The sequence below is a fragment of the Ranitomeya variabilis genome, chromosome 2 (assembly GCF_051348905.1).
Source record: "Ranitomeya variabilis isolate aRanVar5 chromosome 2, aRanVar5.hap1, whole genome shotgun sequence".
NCBI classification, from domain to species: domain Eukaryota; kingdom Metazoa; phylum Chordata; class Amphibia; order Anura; family Dendrobatidae; genus Ranitomeya; species Ranitomeya variabilis.
In genome coordinates, this window is record NC_135233.1 from 686,056,698 (window position 1) to 686,076,461 (window position 19,764).

Here is a 19,764-nt window from a genome sequence, read left to right on the forward strand (position 1 = left end):
CCATATAAATATTCGAAATACATTATTGAAACGGAACCCCTGGTGGAAGATTTCCTATAATGAGGATGGTGAAGGCACTGTGGACATCATCTGGCCTATTTTTCCAGTGGTGTCCATCTTTTGAAGTGTGCTCTCAGCATGGTCTAACAGGCTTGTCATATATCATGACGAGATTGGGCCCTCTCGATGACATCATAGGGGTGCCAATCGAATGGGAGAAGGAGCCTCCTCCCTGCCATAGCCTTATAAATGTTGTGAACAATATCGATCGTGGCATTTAAAGGGTTAAACAACTAGGGGTGGTGCAGGCACCACTCTTGGCTGTGACAGTCGGGAGTCTGCTATCATGTAAGCCAAGCACCCAGCAGGGATCTCGTGAGCACAGCTCCTGTACCGTCCACAATCAACATGACGTATAAGTCAATGGTCTAGAACCCCCTATCCGACAATGGCATATAAGTACCGTATTTTTCGGATTATAAGACGCACTTTTTTCCCAAAAAAATTGGGGGGAAAATGAAGGCGCATCTTATAATTTGAATATACTTTACCAGGGGTGGTAGAGCAATAAATGGGTTCACCCAACCACTAACAATGAGTGGAGAAAAAGTTTTGGTGCTATTATTCATATTCTCTGAAAAAAGCCCAAGAAAGCAAAAATTCTGCCGGGGTATATAAACTTTTGAGCACAACTCTACCTTCTTTTTGTTATATGACCCCATCTTTTATGGCTTTTTTTATTTATAAGCACAGGGGTCTTTCATTAGAATCTTAACAAGAGGAACATTTGTATAGAAACTGTATATTCTGTGTAATATGTGCCGGTCTCTGCTTTGATCTCTCGGCGGCGCTGTGTCTTTGTTGTGGGTGATTTTTGAGAGCATCAATCCAAATTTATTTCCTGGGACATGTGGCTCTGGCCAGTCCAGAAGCTATGGGATTCATACTGTTAGTTTCATACTGTTAGTTTGGTTTTCTTCCTGCTGTTATCACTGGGTTGGGCTGGTTTTATCCTAAGTCATATTGCACTACTCATTAAAGGGTTGATTGTGACTTCTAGGATCGCTACTTCCAACAGTTGGCGCTATAGAGTTTAAGTCCTCTTGTTCTCTGAAGAGGCAATTTGCATATTAAATTTCCCAGAGTAGCATTGCATGGCGAATAAGCCTCCTTACCTTGACAAGCCAGATCTGGTATGTCACTCTCCACAAGGAGAAGCCTTACCCCTTAGACCCCAGTCCAGAACCTCTCACCTAGCCAAATCAGTTCTCATGCTTCGCACTGACGAGGGCCAACAGCCCGAAACACCGTGTCTGCGAATTGAGTTACTAATTTGTCTTTTATCCTAAGTCATATTGCACGACTTGTTAAAGGGTTGATTGTGACTTGTAGGATCGCTACTTCCAACAGGTGGCGCTATAGAGTTTAAGTCCTCTTTTTCTCTGAAGAGGCAAAAACATATTGCTGCTCACTATATAAACCCCTAACAATCAGTTACCAGTACCACTGCCAGTCAATGTTTGTGCTATCAGGCTTTACCTTGTGTACTGTGCATCTGTTATTTTATCCTGATGTATCCTGTTCCTTAACCTCATCTAGTTTATTGACATTTCTTCTTCCTGACTATTTTGCACCTCCCTTATCCCTTGACCTAACTGACTATCCTCCTTGCCATCTTGCGCCATTGAACAGCGCTGACCCCATGGTCCTAACCACAGGACTCCTGTGTAAGTCCAGATCATTTTGGAAAACAGATTATTTAGCGCAAAGCCTGTTAGTGGTAGCCATTTCTCTGCTGCCATGTGACCACGGACACTGCCCTCGTGACATTCTATATATGTTTACATAGGATTTTCAAAATATTTTGCACTTCTTCCACAGTAAGCTGGATATCATGGCTTATTATCAATTTATCAGTCCTCCTGATGTGCCATGCAGATGAAACACGTCAAGGCAGATGACTCTAGACGTGTCTGGATAATTACCAAGCTTTTAACCCAAATTAATTTTTATACTTTGATCTCATGCTCTGTAGCTATATTATGACACTGCTATTTGAATGCATCTGTAATTAATAACATGCCATGTCTGCTGACATTTTTGGCTGTGTGTCTATACTGCATACACTATATACGGTACTTATATCTATTCAGAGCAGTGTGGGGTGTCCTAGAATTTATCAGAGTGAAGCGTAATTGTAGCAGGGATTTGGACCTTGATCTAGAGATCAACAGAGTGTCTGACAAATTAAGACGCCGCAGCTACCCTTCCTGGACTCTTAATAGAGCGCAGAAAATTCTGACCCATAAGAAACGTGAGGATCTCATTTCATGCAAGGAGGGAAATTCTTCTGTTGATTTCCGTAATAAATTAACCAAAAGACCTTTTGTCTGTTTTCAATTTAGTCCTCAGTTTAACCAAATAAAGGAAGTTATCAACAGATTTCTCCCAATTTTGCATGTAGATGAGAGTTTATCCAAAATTCTGAACACAGGTGTCAACATAGTATCGAGAAGAGCTCCCACTATCGGGAACAGGATTTCTCCCAGTATGTATCACACAAAAACGAGGAAAGATGAAACGTGGCTTCATTATAATGGTTTTTATAAATGTGGTTCAAATCATTGCAAAACTTGCGCTCATGCTTTCATTACTAAAATTTTCAATAATTCAGATAATTCGCGGACATTTAATATAAAACAGTATATCAATTGCAACCTACATTTGTAGTGTATAAAATTGATTGTACTGCATGTCAGCTTTCTTATATCGGGTGTACTTCGCGGAAATTGAAGGTTCGCATTACTGAACATTTGTATGATATAGTACATACGGGTAATTCAACCCGCAGTGCATCGGCAGCATCTAAACATTTTATCACGCAGCATGATCGAAGTACCAAGTTTTTTCAGGTTTATGGTATTGAACATGTGAACAGACCCTTGCGGGGTGGTGACGTCAATCGGCGTCTCCACACTCGTGAGGCTTTTTGGATATATTATTTAAATACACGATCTCCAATAGGATTAAACAAACGTAATGAACTGATGTACTACTATTAATGTTTAATTGTGTGGTTTATCATGTTTTTAATGTTTTGAGTCCTTTTTTTGTTGTTATTCACATTTGTTTGTGATTCAGATATTCAGGACCTTCGATATATCATCTGACATGTCATGTGATTGCTTGTAGAAATTTCAGTCGTTGTTAGTGTCTATATAGTGGTAATGTGCATTCACATTTGTAGCTTGGATAAAGATCTGCTTGGATCGAAACGCGTCGCTCGTTGTCCTGTGTGCCCGTGGAGAGCTTTACAGCCATCGTTTTTAAACAGGATTTAATAAAGATATAACGCCTGAATTTTACCATGGAGCTGGAACATGTTTTTTTTTTCCTTTGGGGTGTCCTAGCGATATATAGGGGGCCAACCTCAGCTGATTGGCAGAGATCCAGATATTATGCCAACAACAGAGTAAATTGGTATTTTCCAGCTATACCTTCTTTCTGTTTTGCAGAGTCAGCTACATGTACTGATTCTCCTTCCCCTTTCTAATTATTCCCCTTTGTCTCTCACTTGTTGATTTGTGGATATGGAATTGGTGGTGCATACCTCTGTTTACAATTTATAGGGTGCTGTTTTTGTGGATACTACACATTGATATCCCAGATAGCACTGCTGAGTGCACACTAGGGAAATAAGGGAAAGCCGCCTTGGAGTAGGGGTGCCATTTTTGCAATATTAGGGTGCCAGCCTCCTCTGCGTAGGCAGGTGCTCAGGAAAGGTATGGTGAATCCAGTACTGTCTACACCATCTTCGCATTTTAGCATTGTCAAGTGTGTTTCTTTTATGTTGTTAGTCCTATTTACAAATTATTAAGAAAAGGTTAATATTTTTAATAATGGGTATTCATGAGAGAGCCATTACTTTGAGACCCTTTTTCGCCTTACCAATTACCGTATTCTAGGATATTCCTCCCACACCACACTCCAAAACAAATGATAGGTTAAAGAGGTTGGTTGGCCATCTGTGATGAAACCTCTAGCAAATATTGCAGCTTGATTAATCCTAATTATTTATAATAGCCCCCCCTGTAGGATTCGGCTCCACTTGCCAGTTCCAATGGTAAAGTGACTTTACGTCATGTGCAGACTAGAGTCTCCACTACTTCTCTCAATAGAACATTGCGAGACTCAGCTTAGACTCTAGTTGGCAGCTGGCTACTAGTATGCAAATCGTATTCTTGAGGGACATGAGAAAAGCATTGGAACTGGCAAGCTGAGCCAAATTTTAATGGTGTGTACATAACACACAGTTAGGATTTGGCAAGCTGCAAAAGGATGGACAACTCTTTTAATTTGCTTCCTGTAGAATCATTTCTACCGTATTTTTGATAGAGAACTAAGATTGCACATCCTATCAGAAAAAAGGATGGGTACAAACAATCACAATCTATGTCCAATGTTGTATAAATAACAGGGATTTCATCTGTACATTTATGTTTTGGTAAAGAGGAGGACATTGACTTACCCCACCACTTACTGGACCAAACGAATGTCCTGAAGAGTCTGGTTCCTCAATGTACAATGTATAAAAATCTGGCCTATTATACATATATAAAATGTGTTACATAGTTGAAAATATAGTGTGTGATATTACTGCCAGAGTAGAAACAGAGATACCTTTTATCTTTTGGAAGGTCAAGCCACTGCAGAACGGTTTGTATTCTTTCTTCATATGCTACAGACCTTACAGGAAAAATGGAAACATTATTCACTGAAACATTTCGTTTTCTGGATACTTTTATGTTACTTGTATGTTTTTTTGCTTAGAATTATCATTACAATTCTTTACATTCTTACACAAGGAATATTTAGGAATGCTGTCTGCTTCTCCAAAGAATTTGATCCAAAACGTTAATTAATAGCAGCACAGAGGTGGTTTACACTTGACATTACCATGTCAACTACGAGGATCATCTAGCACTGCTCTTGGAAATAAGGGACAAAATTAAGGCCATGTCACTATTTGCACAACAAAGTTGCCGACACGTCAAAAGGTTCTAGGTGAGTGGGTGCTTGTTAACCCCTTCATGACCCAGCCTATTTTGGCCTTAATGACCTTGCCGTTTTTTGCAATTCTGACCAGTGTCCCTTTATGAGGTAATAACTCAGGAACGCTTCAACGGATCCTAGCGATTCTGAGATTGTTTTTTCGTGACATATTGGGCTTCATGTTAGTGGTAAATTTAGGTCGATAATTTCTGAGTTTATTTGTGAAAAAAACGGAAATTTGGCAAAAAATTTGAAAATTTCGCAATTTTCACATTTTGAATTTTTATTCTGTTAAACCAGAGAGTTATGTGACACAAAATAGTTAATAAATAACGTTTCCCACATGTCTACTTTACATCAGCACAATTTTGGAAACATTTTTTTTTTTTGCTAGGAAGTTATAAGGGTTAAAATTTGACCAGTGATTTCTCATTTTTACAACAAAATTTACAAAACCATTTTTTTTAGGGACCACCTCACATTTGAAGTCATTTTGAGGGTTCTATATGGCTGAAAATACCCAAAAGTGACACCATTCTAAAAACTGCACCCCTCAAGGTGCTCAAAACCACATTCAAGAAGTTTATTAACCCTTCAGGTGTTTCACAGCAGCAGAAGCAACATGGAAGTAAAAAATGAACATTTAACTTTTTAGTCACAAAAATGATCTTTTAGCAACAATTTTTTTATTTTCCCAGCGGTAAAAGGAGAAACTGGACCACGGACGTTGTTGTCCAATTTGTCCTGAGTACGCTGATACCTCATATGTGGGGGTAAACCACTGGTTGGGCGCACGGCAGGGCTCGGAAGGGAAGGAGCGCCATTTGACTTTTTGAATGAAAAATTGGCTCCAATCTTTAGCGGACACCATGTCACGTTTGGAGAGCCCCCGTGTGCCTAAACATTGGAGCTCCCCCACAAGTGACCCCATTTTGGAAACTAGACCCCCCAAGGAACTTATCTAGAAGCATAGTGAGCACTTTAAACCCCCAGGTGCTTCACAAATTGATCCGTAAAAATGAAAAAGTACTTTTTTTTCACAAAAAAATTATTTTAGCCTCAATTTTTTCATTTTCACATGGCCAACAGGATAAAATGGATCCTAAATTTTGTTGGGCAATTTCTCCTGAGTACACCAATACCTCACATGTGGGGGTAAACCACTGTTTGGGCACATGGTAAGGCTCGGAAGGGAAGGAGCGCCATTTGACTTTTTGAATGAAAAATTATCTCCATCGTTAGCGGACACCATGTCGCGTTTGGAAAGCCCCTGTGTGCCTAAACATTGGAGCTCCTCCACAAGTGACCCCATTTTGGAAACTAGACCCCCCAAGGAACTCATCTAGAGGCATAGTGAGCACTTTAAACCCCCAGGTGCTTCACAAATTGATCCGCAAAAATGAAAAAGTACTTTTTTTTCACACAAAATTTCTTTTAGCCTCAATTCTTTCATTTTCACATGGGCAACAGGATAAAATGGATCCTAAAATTTGTTGGGCAATTTCTCCTGAGTATGCCGATACCTCATATGTGGGGGTAAACCACTGTTTGGGTGCACGGCAAGGCTCGGAAGGGGAGGCGTGCCATTTGACTTTTTGAATGGAAAATTAGCTCCAATCGTTAGCGGACACCATGTCGCGTTTGGAGAGCCCCTGTGTGCCTAAACATTGGAGCTCCCCTACAAGTGACCCCATTTTGGAAACTAGACCCCCCAAGGAACTTATCTAGATGCATAGTGAGCACTTACAACCCCCAGGTGCTTCACAGAAGTTTATAACGCAGAGCCGTGAAAATAAAAAAATAATTTTTCTTTCCTCAAAAATTATTTTTAGCCCAGAATTTTTTATTTTCCCAAGGATAATAGGAGAAATTGGACCCCAAATGTTGTTGTACAGTTTGTCCTGAGTACGATGATACCCCATATGTGGGGGTAAACCACTGTTTGGGCGCACGGCAGGGCTCGGAAGGGAAGGCACGCCATTTGGCTTTTTGAATGGAAAATTAGCTCCAATCATTAGCGGACACCATGTCGCGTTTGGAGAGCCCCTGTGTGCCTAAACATTGGAGCTCCAGCACAAGTGACCCCATTTTGGAAACTAGACCTCCAAAGGAACTAATCTAGATGTGTGGTGAGCACTTTGAACCCCCAAGTGCTTCACAGAAGTTTATAACGCAGAGCCATGAAAATAAAAAATAATTTTTCTTTTCTCAAAAATGATTTTTTAGCCCACACTTTTTTTATTTTCCCAAGGGTAACAGGAGAAATTGGACCGCAAAAGTTGTTGTCCAGTTTCTCCTGAGTACGCTGATACCCCATATGTGGGGGTAAACCACTGTTTGGGCACATGCCGGGGCTCGGAAGGGAAGTAGTGACGTTTTGGAATGCAGACTTTGATGGAATGGTCTGCGGGCATCATGTTACGTTTGCAGAGCCCCTGATATGCCTAAACAGTAGAAACCCCCCACAAGTGACCCCATTTTGAAAACTAGACCCCCCAAGGAACTAATCTAGATGTGTGGTGAGCACGTTCAACCCCCAAGTGCTTCACAGAAGTTTACAACGCAGAGCCGTGAAAATAAAAAATCATTTTTCTTTCCTCAAAAAAGATGTTTTAGCAAGCAATTTTTTATTTTCACAAGGGTAACAGGAGAATTTGGACCCCAATATTTGTTGCCCAGTTTGTTGTGAGTACGCTGATACCCCATATGTGGGGGTAAACCATTGTTTTGGCACACGTCGGGGTTCGGAAGGGAAGTAGTGACGTTTTGAAATGCAGACTTTGATGGAATGCTCTGCGGGCGTCAGGTTGCGTTTGCAGAGCCCCTGATGTGCCTAAACAGTAGGAACTCCCCACAAGTGACTCCATTTTGGAAACTAGACCCCCAAGGGAACTTATCTAGATGTGTGGTGAGCACTTTGAACCCCCAAGTGCTTCACAGAAGTTTATAACGCAGAGCCGTGAAAATAATAAACGTGTTTCCTTTCCTCAAAAATATTTTTTTAGCCCAGAATTTTTTATTTTTGCAAGAGTAACAGGAGAAATTGGACCCCAAAAGTTGTTGTCCAGTTTCTCCTGAGTACGCTGATACCCCATATGTGGGGGTAAACCATTGTTTTGGCACACGTCGGGGTTCGGAAGGGAAGTAGTGACGTTTTGAAATGCAGACTTTGATGGAATGCTCTGCGGGCGTCAGGTTGCGTTTGCAGAGCCCCTGATGTGCCTAAACAGTAGGAACTCCCCACAAGTGACTCCATTTTGGAAACTAGACCCCCAAGGGAACTTATCTAGATGTGTGGTGAGCACTTTGAACCCCCAAGTGCTTCACAGAAGTTTATAACGCAGAGCCGTGAAAATAATAAACGTGTTTCCTTTCCTCAAAAATATTTTTTTAGCCCAGAATTTTTTATTTTTGCAAGAGTAACAGGAGAAATTGGACCCCAAAAGTTGTTGTCCAGTTTCTCCTGAGTACGCTGATACCCCATATGTGGGGGTAAACCATTGTTTTGGCACACGTCGGGGTTCGGAAGGGAAGTAGTGACGTTTTGAAATGCAGACTTTGATGGAATGCTCTGCGGGCGTCAGGTTGCGTTTGCAGAGCCCCTGATGTGCCTAAACAGTAGGAACTCCCCACAAGTGACTCCATTTTGGAAACTAGACCCCCAAGGGAACTTATCTAGATGTGTGGTGAGCACTTTGAACCCCCAAGTGCTTCACAGAAGTTTATAACGCAGAGCCGTGAAAATAATAAACGTGTTTCCTTTCCTCAAAAATATTTTTTTAGCCCAGAATTTTTTATTTTTGCAAGAGTAACAGGACAAATTGGACCCCAAAAGTTGTTGTCCAGTTTCTCCTGAGTACGCTGATACCCCATATGTGGGGGTAAACCACTGTTTGGGCACATGCCGGGGCTCGGAAGGGAAGTAGTGACGTTTTGGAATGCAGACTTTGATGGAATGGTCTGCGGGCATCATGTTACGTTTGCAGAGCCCCTGATATGCCTAAACAGTAGAAACCCCCCACAAGTGACCCCATTTTGAAAACTAGACCCCCCAAGGAACTAATCTAGATGTGTGGTGAGCACGTTCAACCCCCAAGTGCTTCACAGAAGTTTACAACGCAGAGCCGTGAAAATAAAAAATCATTTTTCTTTCCTCAAAAAAGATGTTTTAGCAAGCAATTTTTTATTTTCACAAGGGTAACAGGAGAATTTGGACCCCAATATTTGTTGCCCAGTTTGTTGTGAGTACGCTGATACCCCATATGTGGGGGTAAACCATTGTTTTGGCACACGTCGGGGTTCGGAAGGGAAGTAGTGACGTTTTGAAATGCAGACTTTGATGGAATGCTCTGCGGGCGTCAGGTTGCGTTTGCAGAGCCCCTGATGTGCCTAAACAGTAGGAACTCCCCACAAGTGACTCCATTTTGGAAACTAGACCCCCAAGGGAACTTATCTAGATGTGTGGTGAGCACTTTGAACCCCCAAGTGCTTCACAGAAGTTTATAACGCAGAGCCGTGAAAATAATAAACGTGTTTCCTTTCCTCAAAAATATTTTTTTAGCCCAGAATTTTTTATTTTTGCAAGAGTAACAGGAGAAATTGGACCCCAAAAGTTGTTGTCCAGTTTCTCCTGAGTACGCTGATACCCCATATGTGGGGGTAAACCATTGTTTTGGCACACGTCGGGGTTCGGAAGGGAAGTAGTGACGTTTTGAAATGCAGACTTTGATGGAATGCTCTGCGGGCGTCAGGTTGCGTTTGCAGAGCCCCTGATGTGCCTAAACAGTAGGAACTCCCCACAAGTGACTCCATTTTGGAAACTAGACCCCCAAGGGAACTTATCTAGATGTGTGGTGAGCACTTTGAACCCCCAAGTGCTTCACAGAAGTTTATAACGCAGAGCCGTGAAAATAATAAACGTGTTTCCTTTCCTCAAAAATATTTTTTTAGCCCAGAATTTTTTATTTTTGCAAGAGTAACAGGAGAAATTGGACCCCAAAAGTTGTTGTCCAGTTTCTCCTGAGTACGCTGATACCCCATATGTGGGGGTAAACCACTGTTTGGGCACATGCCGGGGCTCGGAAGGGAAGTAGTGACGTTTTGGAATGCAGACTTTGATGGAATGGTCTGCGGGCATCATGTTACGTTTGCAGAGCCCCTGATATGCCTAAACAGAAGAAACCCCCCACAAGTGACCCCATTTTGGAAACTAGACCCCCCAAGGAACTTATCTAGATGTGTGGTGAGCACATTCAACCCCCAAGTGCTTCACAGAAGTTTACAACGCAGAGCCGTGAAAATAAAAAATCATTTTTCTTTCCTCAAAAAAGATGTTTTAGCAAGCAATTTTTTATTTTCACAAGGGTAACAGGAGAAATTGGGCCCCAATGTTTGTTGCCCAGTTTGTTGTGAGTACAGTGATACCCTATATGTGGGGGTAAACCACTGTTTGGGCGCACGTCAGGGCTCCCAAGGGAAGTAGTGACATTTGAAATGCAGACTTTGATGGAATGGTCTGCGGGCGTCACGTTGCATTTGCAGAGCCCCTGATGTGCCTAAACAGTAGAAACACCCCACAAGTGACCCCATTTTGGAAACTAGACCCCCCAAGGAACTTATCTAGATGTGTGGTGAGCACGTTCAACCCCCAAGTGCTTCACAGAAGTTTACAACGCAGAGCCGTGAAAATAAAAAATCATTCTTCTTTCCTCAAAAATTATGTCTTAGCAAGTAATTTTTTATTTTTGCAAGGGTAACAGGAGAAATTGGACCCCAACAGTTGTTGCCCAGTTTGTCCTGAGTACGCTGGTACCCCAAATGTGGGGGTAAACCACTGTTTGGGCACACGTCGGGGCTTGGAAGGGAGGGAGCACCATTTGACTTTTTGAATGCAAGATTGGCTGGAATCAATGGTGGCGCCATGTTGCGTTTGGAGACCCCTGATGTGCCTAAACAGTGGAAACCCCTCATTTCTAACTTCAACACTAACCCCAACACACCCCTAACCCTAATCCCAACTGTAGCCATAACCCTAATCCCAACCCTAACCCCAACACACCCCTAACCACAACCCTAACCCCAACACACCCGTAACCCTAATTCCAACCCTAGCCCTAATTCCAACCCTAACCCTAAGGGTATGTGCCCACGTAGCGGATTCGTGTGAGATTTTTCCGCACGACTTTTGAAAAATCTGCAAGTAAAAGGCACTGCGTTTTACCTGCGGATTTACAGCAGATTTCCAGTGTTTTTTTGTGCGGATTTCACCTGCGGATTCCTATTGAGGAACAGGTGTAAAACGCTGCGGAATCCGCACAAAGAATTGACATGCTGTGGAAAATACAAAGCAGCGTTTCTGCACGGAATTTTCCGCATTATGGGCACAGCGGATTTGGTTTTCCATAGGTGTACACGGTACTGTAAACCTGATGGAAAACTGCTACGAATTCGCAGCGGCCAATCCGCTGCGGATCCGCGGCCAATCCGCTGCGGATCCGCGGCCGATCCGCTGCGGATCCGCGGCCGATCCGCTGCGGATCCGCGGCCGATCCGCTGCGGATCCGCGGCCGATCCGCTGCGGATCTGCGGCCGATCCGCTGCGGATCCGCGGCCGATCCGCTGCGGATCCGCGGCCGATCCGCTGCGGATCCGCTGCCAAATCTGCACATGCCATAACCCTAACCCTACCCGTAACCCTAACCCTAGTTCTAACCCTAACCCTAGTTCTAACCCTAACCCTAGTGGAAAAAAAATATATATATATTTTCTTTATTTTATTATTGTCCCTATCTATGGGGGTGATAAAGGGGGGGGTTTATTTATTATTTTTTTTATTTTGATCGCTGTGGTAGAACCTACCACAGCGATCAAAATGTACCTGTAAGGAATCTGCCGGCCGGCGGGCGTACTGAGCATGCGCCCGCCATTTTGGAAGATGGCGGCGCCCAGCGAGGAGACGGCCGGACACCGGGAGGATCGGTAAGTATGAAGGGGTGGTGGGGGGGTGGATCTGAGCACAGGGGGGGTGATCGGAGGACGGGGGGAGCGGACAGCAGGACGGGGGAGCGGGCAGGAGCACGGGGCAGCGGAGCACAGGACGGAGGGGACCGGACCACGCACCGGAGCACTGGGGGGGCGATCGGTGGGGTGGGGGGTGGTCACTTCAGGTTTTCCAGCCATGGCCGATGATATTGCAGCATCGGCCATGGCTGGATTGTAATATTTCACCTGTTTTTTAGGTGAAATATTACAAATCGCTCTGATTGGCAGTTTCACTTTCAACAGCCAATCAGAGCGATCGTAGCCACGGGGGGGTGAAGCCACCCCCCCTGGGCTGAAGCACCACTCCCCCTGTCTCTGCAGATCGGGTAAAATGGGAGTTAACCCCTTCACCCGATCTGCAGGGACGCGATCCCTCCATGACGCATACGCTGCGTCATAGGTCGGGAAGGCACAGACTTTCATGACGCAGCGTATGCGTCAAAGGTCGGGAAGGGGTTAAGGAAACTTGCATTTGCTAAATACTCTTTGTGTTTGGCTCAAACATCAAGTGCGGACACAGTTCACATCAGGTCTGAAAATCTCTTGATGTATACAAAGATGTGCCCATAAGCTTTAATGGGGAATTCTTATGAAGTCAAGCACTGTCCATTTGACCTATTAAGAAATATGGACTTTAGAGAGAGGTGTCCCTCACTCAAAACCAAGTTCTATGAATCAGAATGTCTTCCATATTACGAAACTTCCGCAGCAAGAATAGTGCTTGATCGTCTGCGACTTCCATTGGTATTTTCTCCTGTTTGGGATACTGGGATGTCTGCTGCTGTTTCTGCATTTTGCCTTATTAAAAAAATGGCCAAACTTATGCCAACATTTTTTATTTTGACCTGTATTTGGTCGGTATATTGCACTGATAAACACAAATGACTATAAAGAAATGTATATACTACGCAATGTACATGTATCTAAGACTTAGATAAGGGACTAAGGGATTACCCTTCTTACATGACAATGATGAACGTCCTAGCATTCAAAAATCCCACAAAGTAACCTTCTGTCTAGATAGCTTTGCAAAACAACCTAAAATTGGAATACCCCTCTAGAAATAATGAATTCTAATGTCGGTGTTCCCCAAATTTTATGTGTAGCATACTCACCCATCATACAGTTTATAGTAGTTAGGGTAAGTACCATTAATTGCAACATCTGATCCAGGCCAAAAATATGTGCCAGCCTTTAATCCTTGGTACATGGCTGTTAACCATACCTATATAATAAAAAACAGTTTGCAAAAATGTTTATCTTGTGTCACAGCTAAAAATATCTGCTCCTTATTGATTTAGTATATATATTTATTCAACTTATATCTGTATATGTGGGTGTACTGTCCAGTTATTCCTTTCACGCCACTATTTTTGGAGTCATTTGCACAATTTTATTTGTTTGGGGGTATTTGCATGTGGAAATTTTAAAAACCAGCAGTTTAGGTATCTGTTGGTGAAAGCTTGCATGGATTTTTCATTAATGGATGTTTTAGGGCACTGCCAGGTGGCATAAATGACTAGGTAATGCAAGAATAATGATCTGGTCCCTTCCTCACCTGACCTAAAACCAATTGAGAGCTTCTGGGCCCTTTTTAAACAGGAGACTCATGGTGTCTCGTGTTTCAATTTTTATGTGATTATGAACTTTGTTTCAATACCAATCACAGAGTTTTTAAAGCCAGATTTTTTTTAATTCAATCCATACTGTGAATGAAATTATATATATATATATATATATATATATATATATATATATATATATATATATATACATATACATATATATATATATATATATATATATATATATATATATATATATATATACAGTACAGACCAAAAGTTTGGACACACCTTCTCATTTAAAGATTTTTCTGTATTTGCATGACTATGAAAATTGTACATTCACACTGAAGGCATCAAAACTATGAATTAACACATGTGGAATTATATACTTAACAAAAAAGTGTGAAACAACTGAAATTATGTCTTATATTCTGGGTTCTTCAAAGTAGCCACCTTTTGCTTTGATGACTGCTTTGCACACTCTTGGCATTCTCTTGATGAGCTTCAAGAGGTTGTGTTAATTCATAGTTTTGATGCCTTCAGTGTGAATGTACAATTTTCATAGTCATGAAAATACAGAAAAATCTTTAAATGAGAAGGTGTGTCCAAACTTTTGGTCTGTACTGTATATATATATATATATATATATATATATATATATATATACTGCTCAAAAAACATACAGGGAACACTTGAACGACAGAATATAACTCCAAGTAAATCAAACTTCTTCTTCTTAGGAAGCAACACAGATTGACAATCAATTTTGCATGCTGTTGTGCAAATGGAATAGACAACAGATTGAAATTATTGGCAATTATCAAGACACACTCAATAAAGGAGTGGTTCTGCAGGTGGGGACCACAGACCACATCTCAGCACCAATGCTTTCTGGCTGATGTTTTGGTCACTTTTGAATATTGGTTGTGCTTTCACACTCATGGTAGCATGAGATGGACTCTACAACCCACACAAGTGGCTGAGGTAGTGCAGCTCATCCAGGATGGCACATCAATGCAAGCTGTGGCAAGAAGATTTGCTGTGTCTGTCAGCGTAGTGTAGTGCATAGTCATGAAAATTCAGAGTGTGTCCAAACTTTTGGTCTGTACTGTATATATATATAGAGAGAGAGAGAGAGAGAGAGAGAGAGAGAGAGAGAGAGAGAGAGAGAGAGAGAGAGAGAGAGAGAGAGAGAGAGAGAGAGAGAGAGTATTCGGACCCCTTTAAATTTTTCATTCTTTGTTTCATTGCAGCCATTTGGTAAATTCAAAAAAGTCCATTTTTTCACACTAATGTACACTCTGCACCCCATCTTGACTGAAAAAAAGACAGAAATGTAGAAATATTTAATGAAAAAGAAAAACAGAAACATCACATAATCATAAGTATTCAGACCCTTTGCTCAGACACTCATATTTAAGTCACATACTGTCCATTTCCTTGTGATCCACCTTGAGATGGTTCTCCTCCTTCATTGGAGTACAGCTGTGTTTTATTAAACTGATAGGACTTGATTTGAAAAGGCACACATCTGTCTATATAAGACCTCACAGCTCACAGTGCATTTCAGACCAAATGAGAATCATGAGGTCAAAGGAACTGGCCAAGGAGCTCAGAGACAGAATTGTGGCAAGGCACAACATTATTTCTGCAGTACTCAAGGTTCCTAAGAGCACAGTGGTCTCCATAATCCTTAAATGGAAGAAGTCTGGGACCACCAGAAGTCTTCCTAGACCTGGCCGTCCAGCCAAACTGAGCAATCGTGGGAGAAGAGCATTGATGAGAGAGGTCAATAAGAACCACAAGATCACTGTGGATGAGCTCCAGAGATGCAGCAGGGAGATGGGAGAAAGTTCCCCAAAGTCAACTATCACTGCAGCCCTCCATCAATTGGGCCTTTATGGCAGAGTGGCTTGACAGAAGCCTCTCCTCAGTGCAAGACATATGAAAGCCTGCATAGAGTTTGCTAAAGAACACATGAAGGACTCCCAGACTATGAGAAATAAGAGAGGAAAGTAGGCCTTTTTGGTGATAATTCTAAGTGGTATGTGTGGAGAAAACCAGGCACTGCTCATCATCTGCCCAATACATTCCAACAGTGAAACATGGTGGTGGCAGCATCATGCTATGAGGGGTGTTTTTCAGCTGCAGTTATAGGACGACTGATTGTCATTGAAGGAATCATGAATGCGGCCAAGTACAGAGATATCCTGGATTAAAACCTCTTCCAGAGTGCTGTGGACCTCAGACATGGCCAAAGGTTCACCTTCCAACAAGACAATGACCCTAAGCACACAGCTAAAATAACAACGTAGTGGCTTTAGAACAACTCTGTGACCGTTCTTGACTGGCCCAGCCAGAGCCCTGACTTAAACACAATTGAGTATCTCTGGAGAGACCTGAAAGTGGCTGTTCACCATCCAACCTGATGGAACTAGAGAGGATCTGCAAGGAAGAATGGCAGAGGATCCCCAAATCAAGGTGAGAAAAACTTGTTGCACCATTCCCAAGAAGACTCCTAGCTGTACTAGCTCAAAAGGATGCTTCTACTCAATACTAAGCAAAGGGTCTGAATACTTATGACCACGTGTTATTTCAGTTTTTCTTTTTATTAAATTAATTTGCAAAAATTACTACATTTCTTTTTTTTCAGTCAAGATGGGGTGCAGAATGTACATTAATGAGAAAAAAAATGAACTTTTTTGAATTTACCAAATGGCTGCAATGAAACAAAGAATGAAAAATGTAAAGGGGTATGAATACTTTCGGAACCCACTGTATATATATACTAGATGGTGGCCCGATTGTAACGCATCGGGTATTCTAGAATATGCATGTCCACGTAGTATATTGCCCAGTGACGTAGTATATTGCCCAGTGATGTAGTATATTGGCCAGTTACGTAGTATATTGCCCAGTGATGTAGTATATTGCCCAGTTACGTAGTATATTGCCCAGTGACGTAGTATATTGCTCAGCCACGTAGTATATTGCCCAGTTACGTAGTATATTGCCCAGTAACGTAGTATACAGCACAGAGCCACGTAGTATATTGCCCAGTTACGTAGTACATTGCCCAGCCACGTAGTATATTGCCCAGTTACGTAGTATATTGCCCAGCCACGTAGTATATTGCCCAGTGACGTATTACTGTATATTGCCCAGTGACGTAGTATATTGCCCAGTTACGTAGTATATTGCCCAGCCACGTAGTATATTTCCCAGTGAAGTAGTATATAGCACAGAGCCACGTGGTATATTGCACAGCGACGTAGTATACAGCACAGAGCCACGTAGTATATTGCCCAGCCACATAGTATATTGCCCAGCCACGTATGTCACAGGTTAAAAAATAAAAAATAAACATATACTCACCTTCCGAGGGGCCCCTTTTAGTTCTGTCGCCTGTGTTCGGTTCAGGCGGCAGCTTCCGGTCCGAGGGTGTGATGACGTCGCGGTCACATGACCGTGACGTCATGGCAGGTCCTTCTCGCGCAGGCGCGCAGGGCCTGTGATGACGTCGCGGTCACATGACCGTGATGTCATGGCAGGTCCTTGTCGCACACCAACCTTAGCACTGAAACCTGCCGCTTGCATGGACCGGTTACCGGAGCGTTGGAAAGGCAGCGGAAGGTGATTATAATGATATATAATGATTTATAATGATTTGTTTTTGTTTTTTTATTATGTTTAACATTAGATGTTTTTACTTTTGAGGCTGCATAGGCAGCCTCAATAGTAAAAACTTGGTCACACAGGGTTAATAGCGGCGGTAACGGAGTGAGTTACCTGCGGCATAACGCGGTCCGTTACTGCTGGCATTAACCCTGTGTGAGCCGTGACTGCGGGGAGTATGGAGCGGGCGCCGGGCAGTGACTGCAGGGGAGTAGGGAGGGACTAATCGGACTGTGCCCGTCGCAGATTGGTCGCGGCAGCCATGACAGGCAGCTGGCGAGGCCAATCAGCGAATGAATATCCGTGACGGAAGTTGCCGACATAAAGACGGAAGTACCCCTTAGACAATTATATATATAGACACCTTATATACTTGTGTATAAGTCGAGTTTTTCAGCACTTTTTTTGCTGAAAAAGACCCCACTCGGATTATCCACAAGTCACGGTCCCACTTACTTGTTCTCCGCTGCAGTGCAGGTGTTCCCCGGTCTCTTCTGGTCATCTGCGCGTGCCTGCAGCCTCTATGAGTGTTCCGGTGACTGCTGACAGGGCCGACAGTCGGTGTTAGCACCGGGGCAAGTGCCGGGGTCGTGAGTAGGCGGGACACTAGCGCGCTACGGGGGCAAAGTGTCTGTACCGCTTGGTCAGGCCCCGGTACTTGCGATATTCACCTCTCCCTGTTCCACTGCTGCGATGGCTTCCGCGTCCTCTGACTGTGACGTTCAGGTCAGAGGGTGCGATGACATGATTAGTGTGTACCCTCTGCCTGAACAGTCAGTGCAGAGAGACGGCAACGCTGAGGAGCAGTGGTCAGAAACGAGAGGTGAGGTGTTTTTTTTGCAGCAATATACTTTATATGGGGATCAGAATATACTGTAGAGCATTATATGGAGCATCTTATGGGGCCTATCGTGAACTTTATGGAGCATTGTATGGGGCGTATTTTGCATGGAGCCTCTTATGGGGCCATCTTGAACTTTACGGGGCATTATATGGGGCGTATTTTGCATGGAGCTTCTTATAGGGCCCATCATGAACTTTATGCAGCATTATATGAGGCGTATTTTGTATGGAGCATTTTATGGGGCCAACATCAAATTTATGGAGCATTTACCAGTAGCTGCTGCATTTCCCACACTAGGCTTATACTTGAGTCAATACGTTTTCCCAGTTGTTTGTGGTAAAGATTGACTTAAACTCGGGTTGGCTTATACGCAAGTATATACGGTATATACCGTATATTTTTTTTTCAATTCACAGTGATTTTATTTTATATACACATATACATATCTATAAAAATAAAATCACTGTGAATATCTATCTATCTATATATGTATATGTATATATAATATAACATTTTCTTAAGGTGACATGACCTACACATGGCAAGTCTGGTTTTTATTTATACATTTTGTTACATCAGGGCGTGTACCATTTGTGTACAATAATTACGGTAGATGTTCTACAAGTTTCTACCATTACGTATGCTGAAATTAAAATACATATTTTTTCTTACACTTTTTAATATTGGCAGTCTTTCTCTTTATACATAATAAATCTGTTTTCTCTATTTTTGTGAAGGCCTGCTATTTTTCCACTCTTTTTACAAGTTCTAGTGTTGTTTGATTTGGAGCATAATTAATTCAGCATACAATGTGTGATATTTTTGATAAATTTGGTGCAAAATCTGTTAACATAGAAAACAAGCATACTCCAAGAAAGTGACTTAACCCCTTCATGACCTTGGGATTTTCCGTTTTTCCGTGTTCATTTTTCACTCCCCTCCTTCCCAGAGCCATAACTTTTTTATTTTTCCGTCAATTTGGCCATGTGAGGGCTTATTTTTTGCGGGACGAGTTGTACTTTTGAACAATATCATTGGTTTTAGCATGTTGTGTACTAGAAAATGGGAAAAAAATTCCAAGTGCAGTGAAATTGCAAAAAAAGTGCAGTCCCACACTTGTTTTTTGGTTGGCTTTTTTGCTAGGTTCATTAAATGCTAAAACTGACCTGCCATTATGATTCTCCAGGTCACTACGAGTTCATAGACACCTAACATGACTAGGTTATTTTTTACCTAAGTGGTGAAAAAAAATTCCGAATCTTGCTAAAAAAAAAAAAAAAAATCACGCCATTTTCCGATACTCGTAGCGTCTCCATTTTTCATGATCTGGGGTCGGTTGAGGGCTTATTTTTTGCGTGCCAAGCTGATGTTTTTAATGATAGCATTTTTAGTGCAGATACTTTCTTTTGATCGCCCGTTATTGCATTTTAATGCAATGTCGCGGCGACCAAAAACACCTAATTCTGGTGTTTCTAATTTTTTTCTTGCTAAGCTGTTTAGCGATCAGGTTAATGCTTTTTTTTTATTGATAGATTGGGCGATTCTGAACGCGGCGATGCCAAATATGTGTAGGTTTGATTTTTT

General features: G+C 42.2%; 1 protein-coding gene across 2 annotated transcripts in view; it reads right to left on the reverse strand.

Annotated features, from left to right (window-relative positions):
- ENPP3 (ectonucleotide pyrophosphatase/phosphodiesterase 3) overlaps positions 1 to 19,764 on the reverse strand; it is a 211,568-nt gene that overhangs the window by 74,781 nt on the left and 117,023 nt on the right. For both annotated transcript variants that reach the window (XM_077289350.1, XM_077289351.1), the window contains exons 9-11: positions 13,209 to 13,318; positions 4,681 to 4,746; positions 4,529 to 4,601 (exon numbers count right to left, since the gene is read on the reverse strand). In XM_077289350.1, the coding sequence (XP_077145465.1) occupies positions 4,529 to 4,601; positions 4,681 to 4,746; positions 13,209 to 13,318 (249 nt within the window). The remainder of the gene's footprint in view (positions 1 to 4,528; positions 4,602 to 4,680; positions 4,747 to 13,208; positions 13,319 to 19,764) is intronic.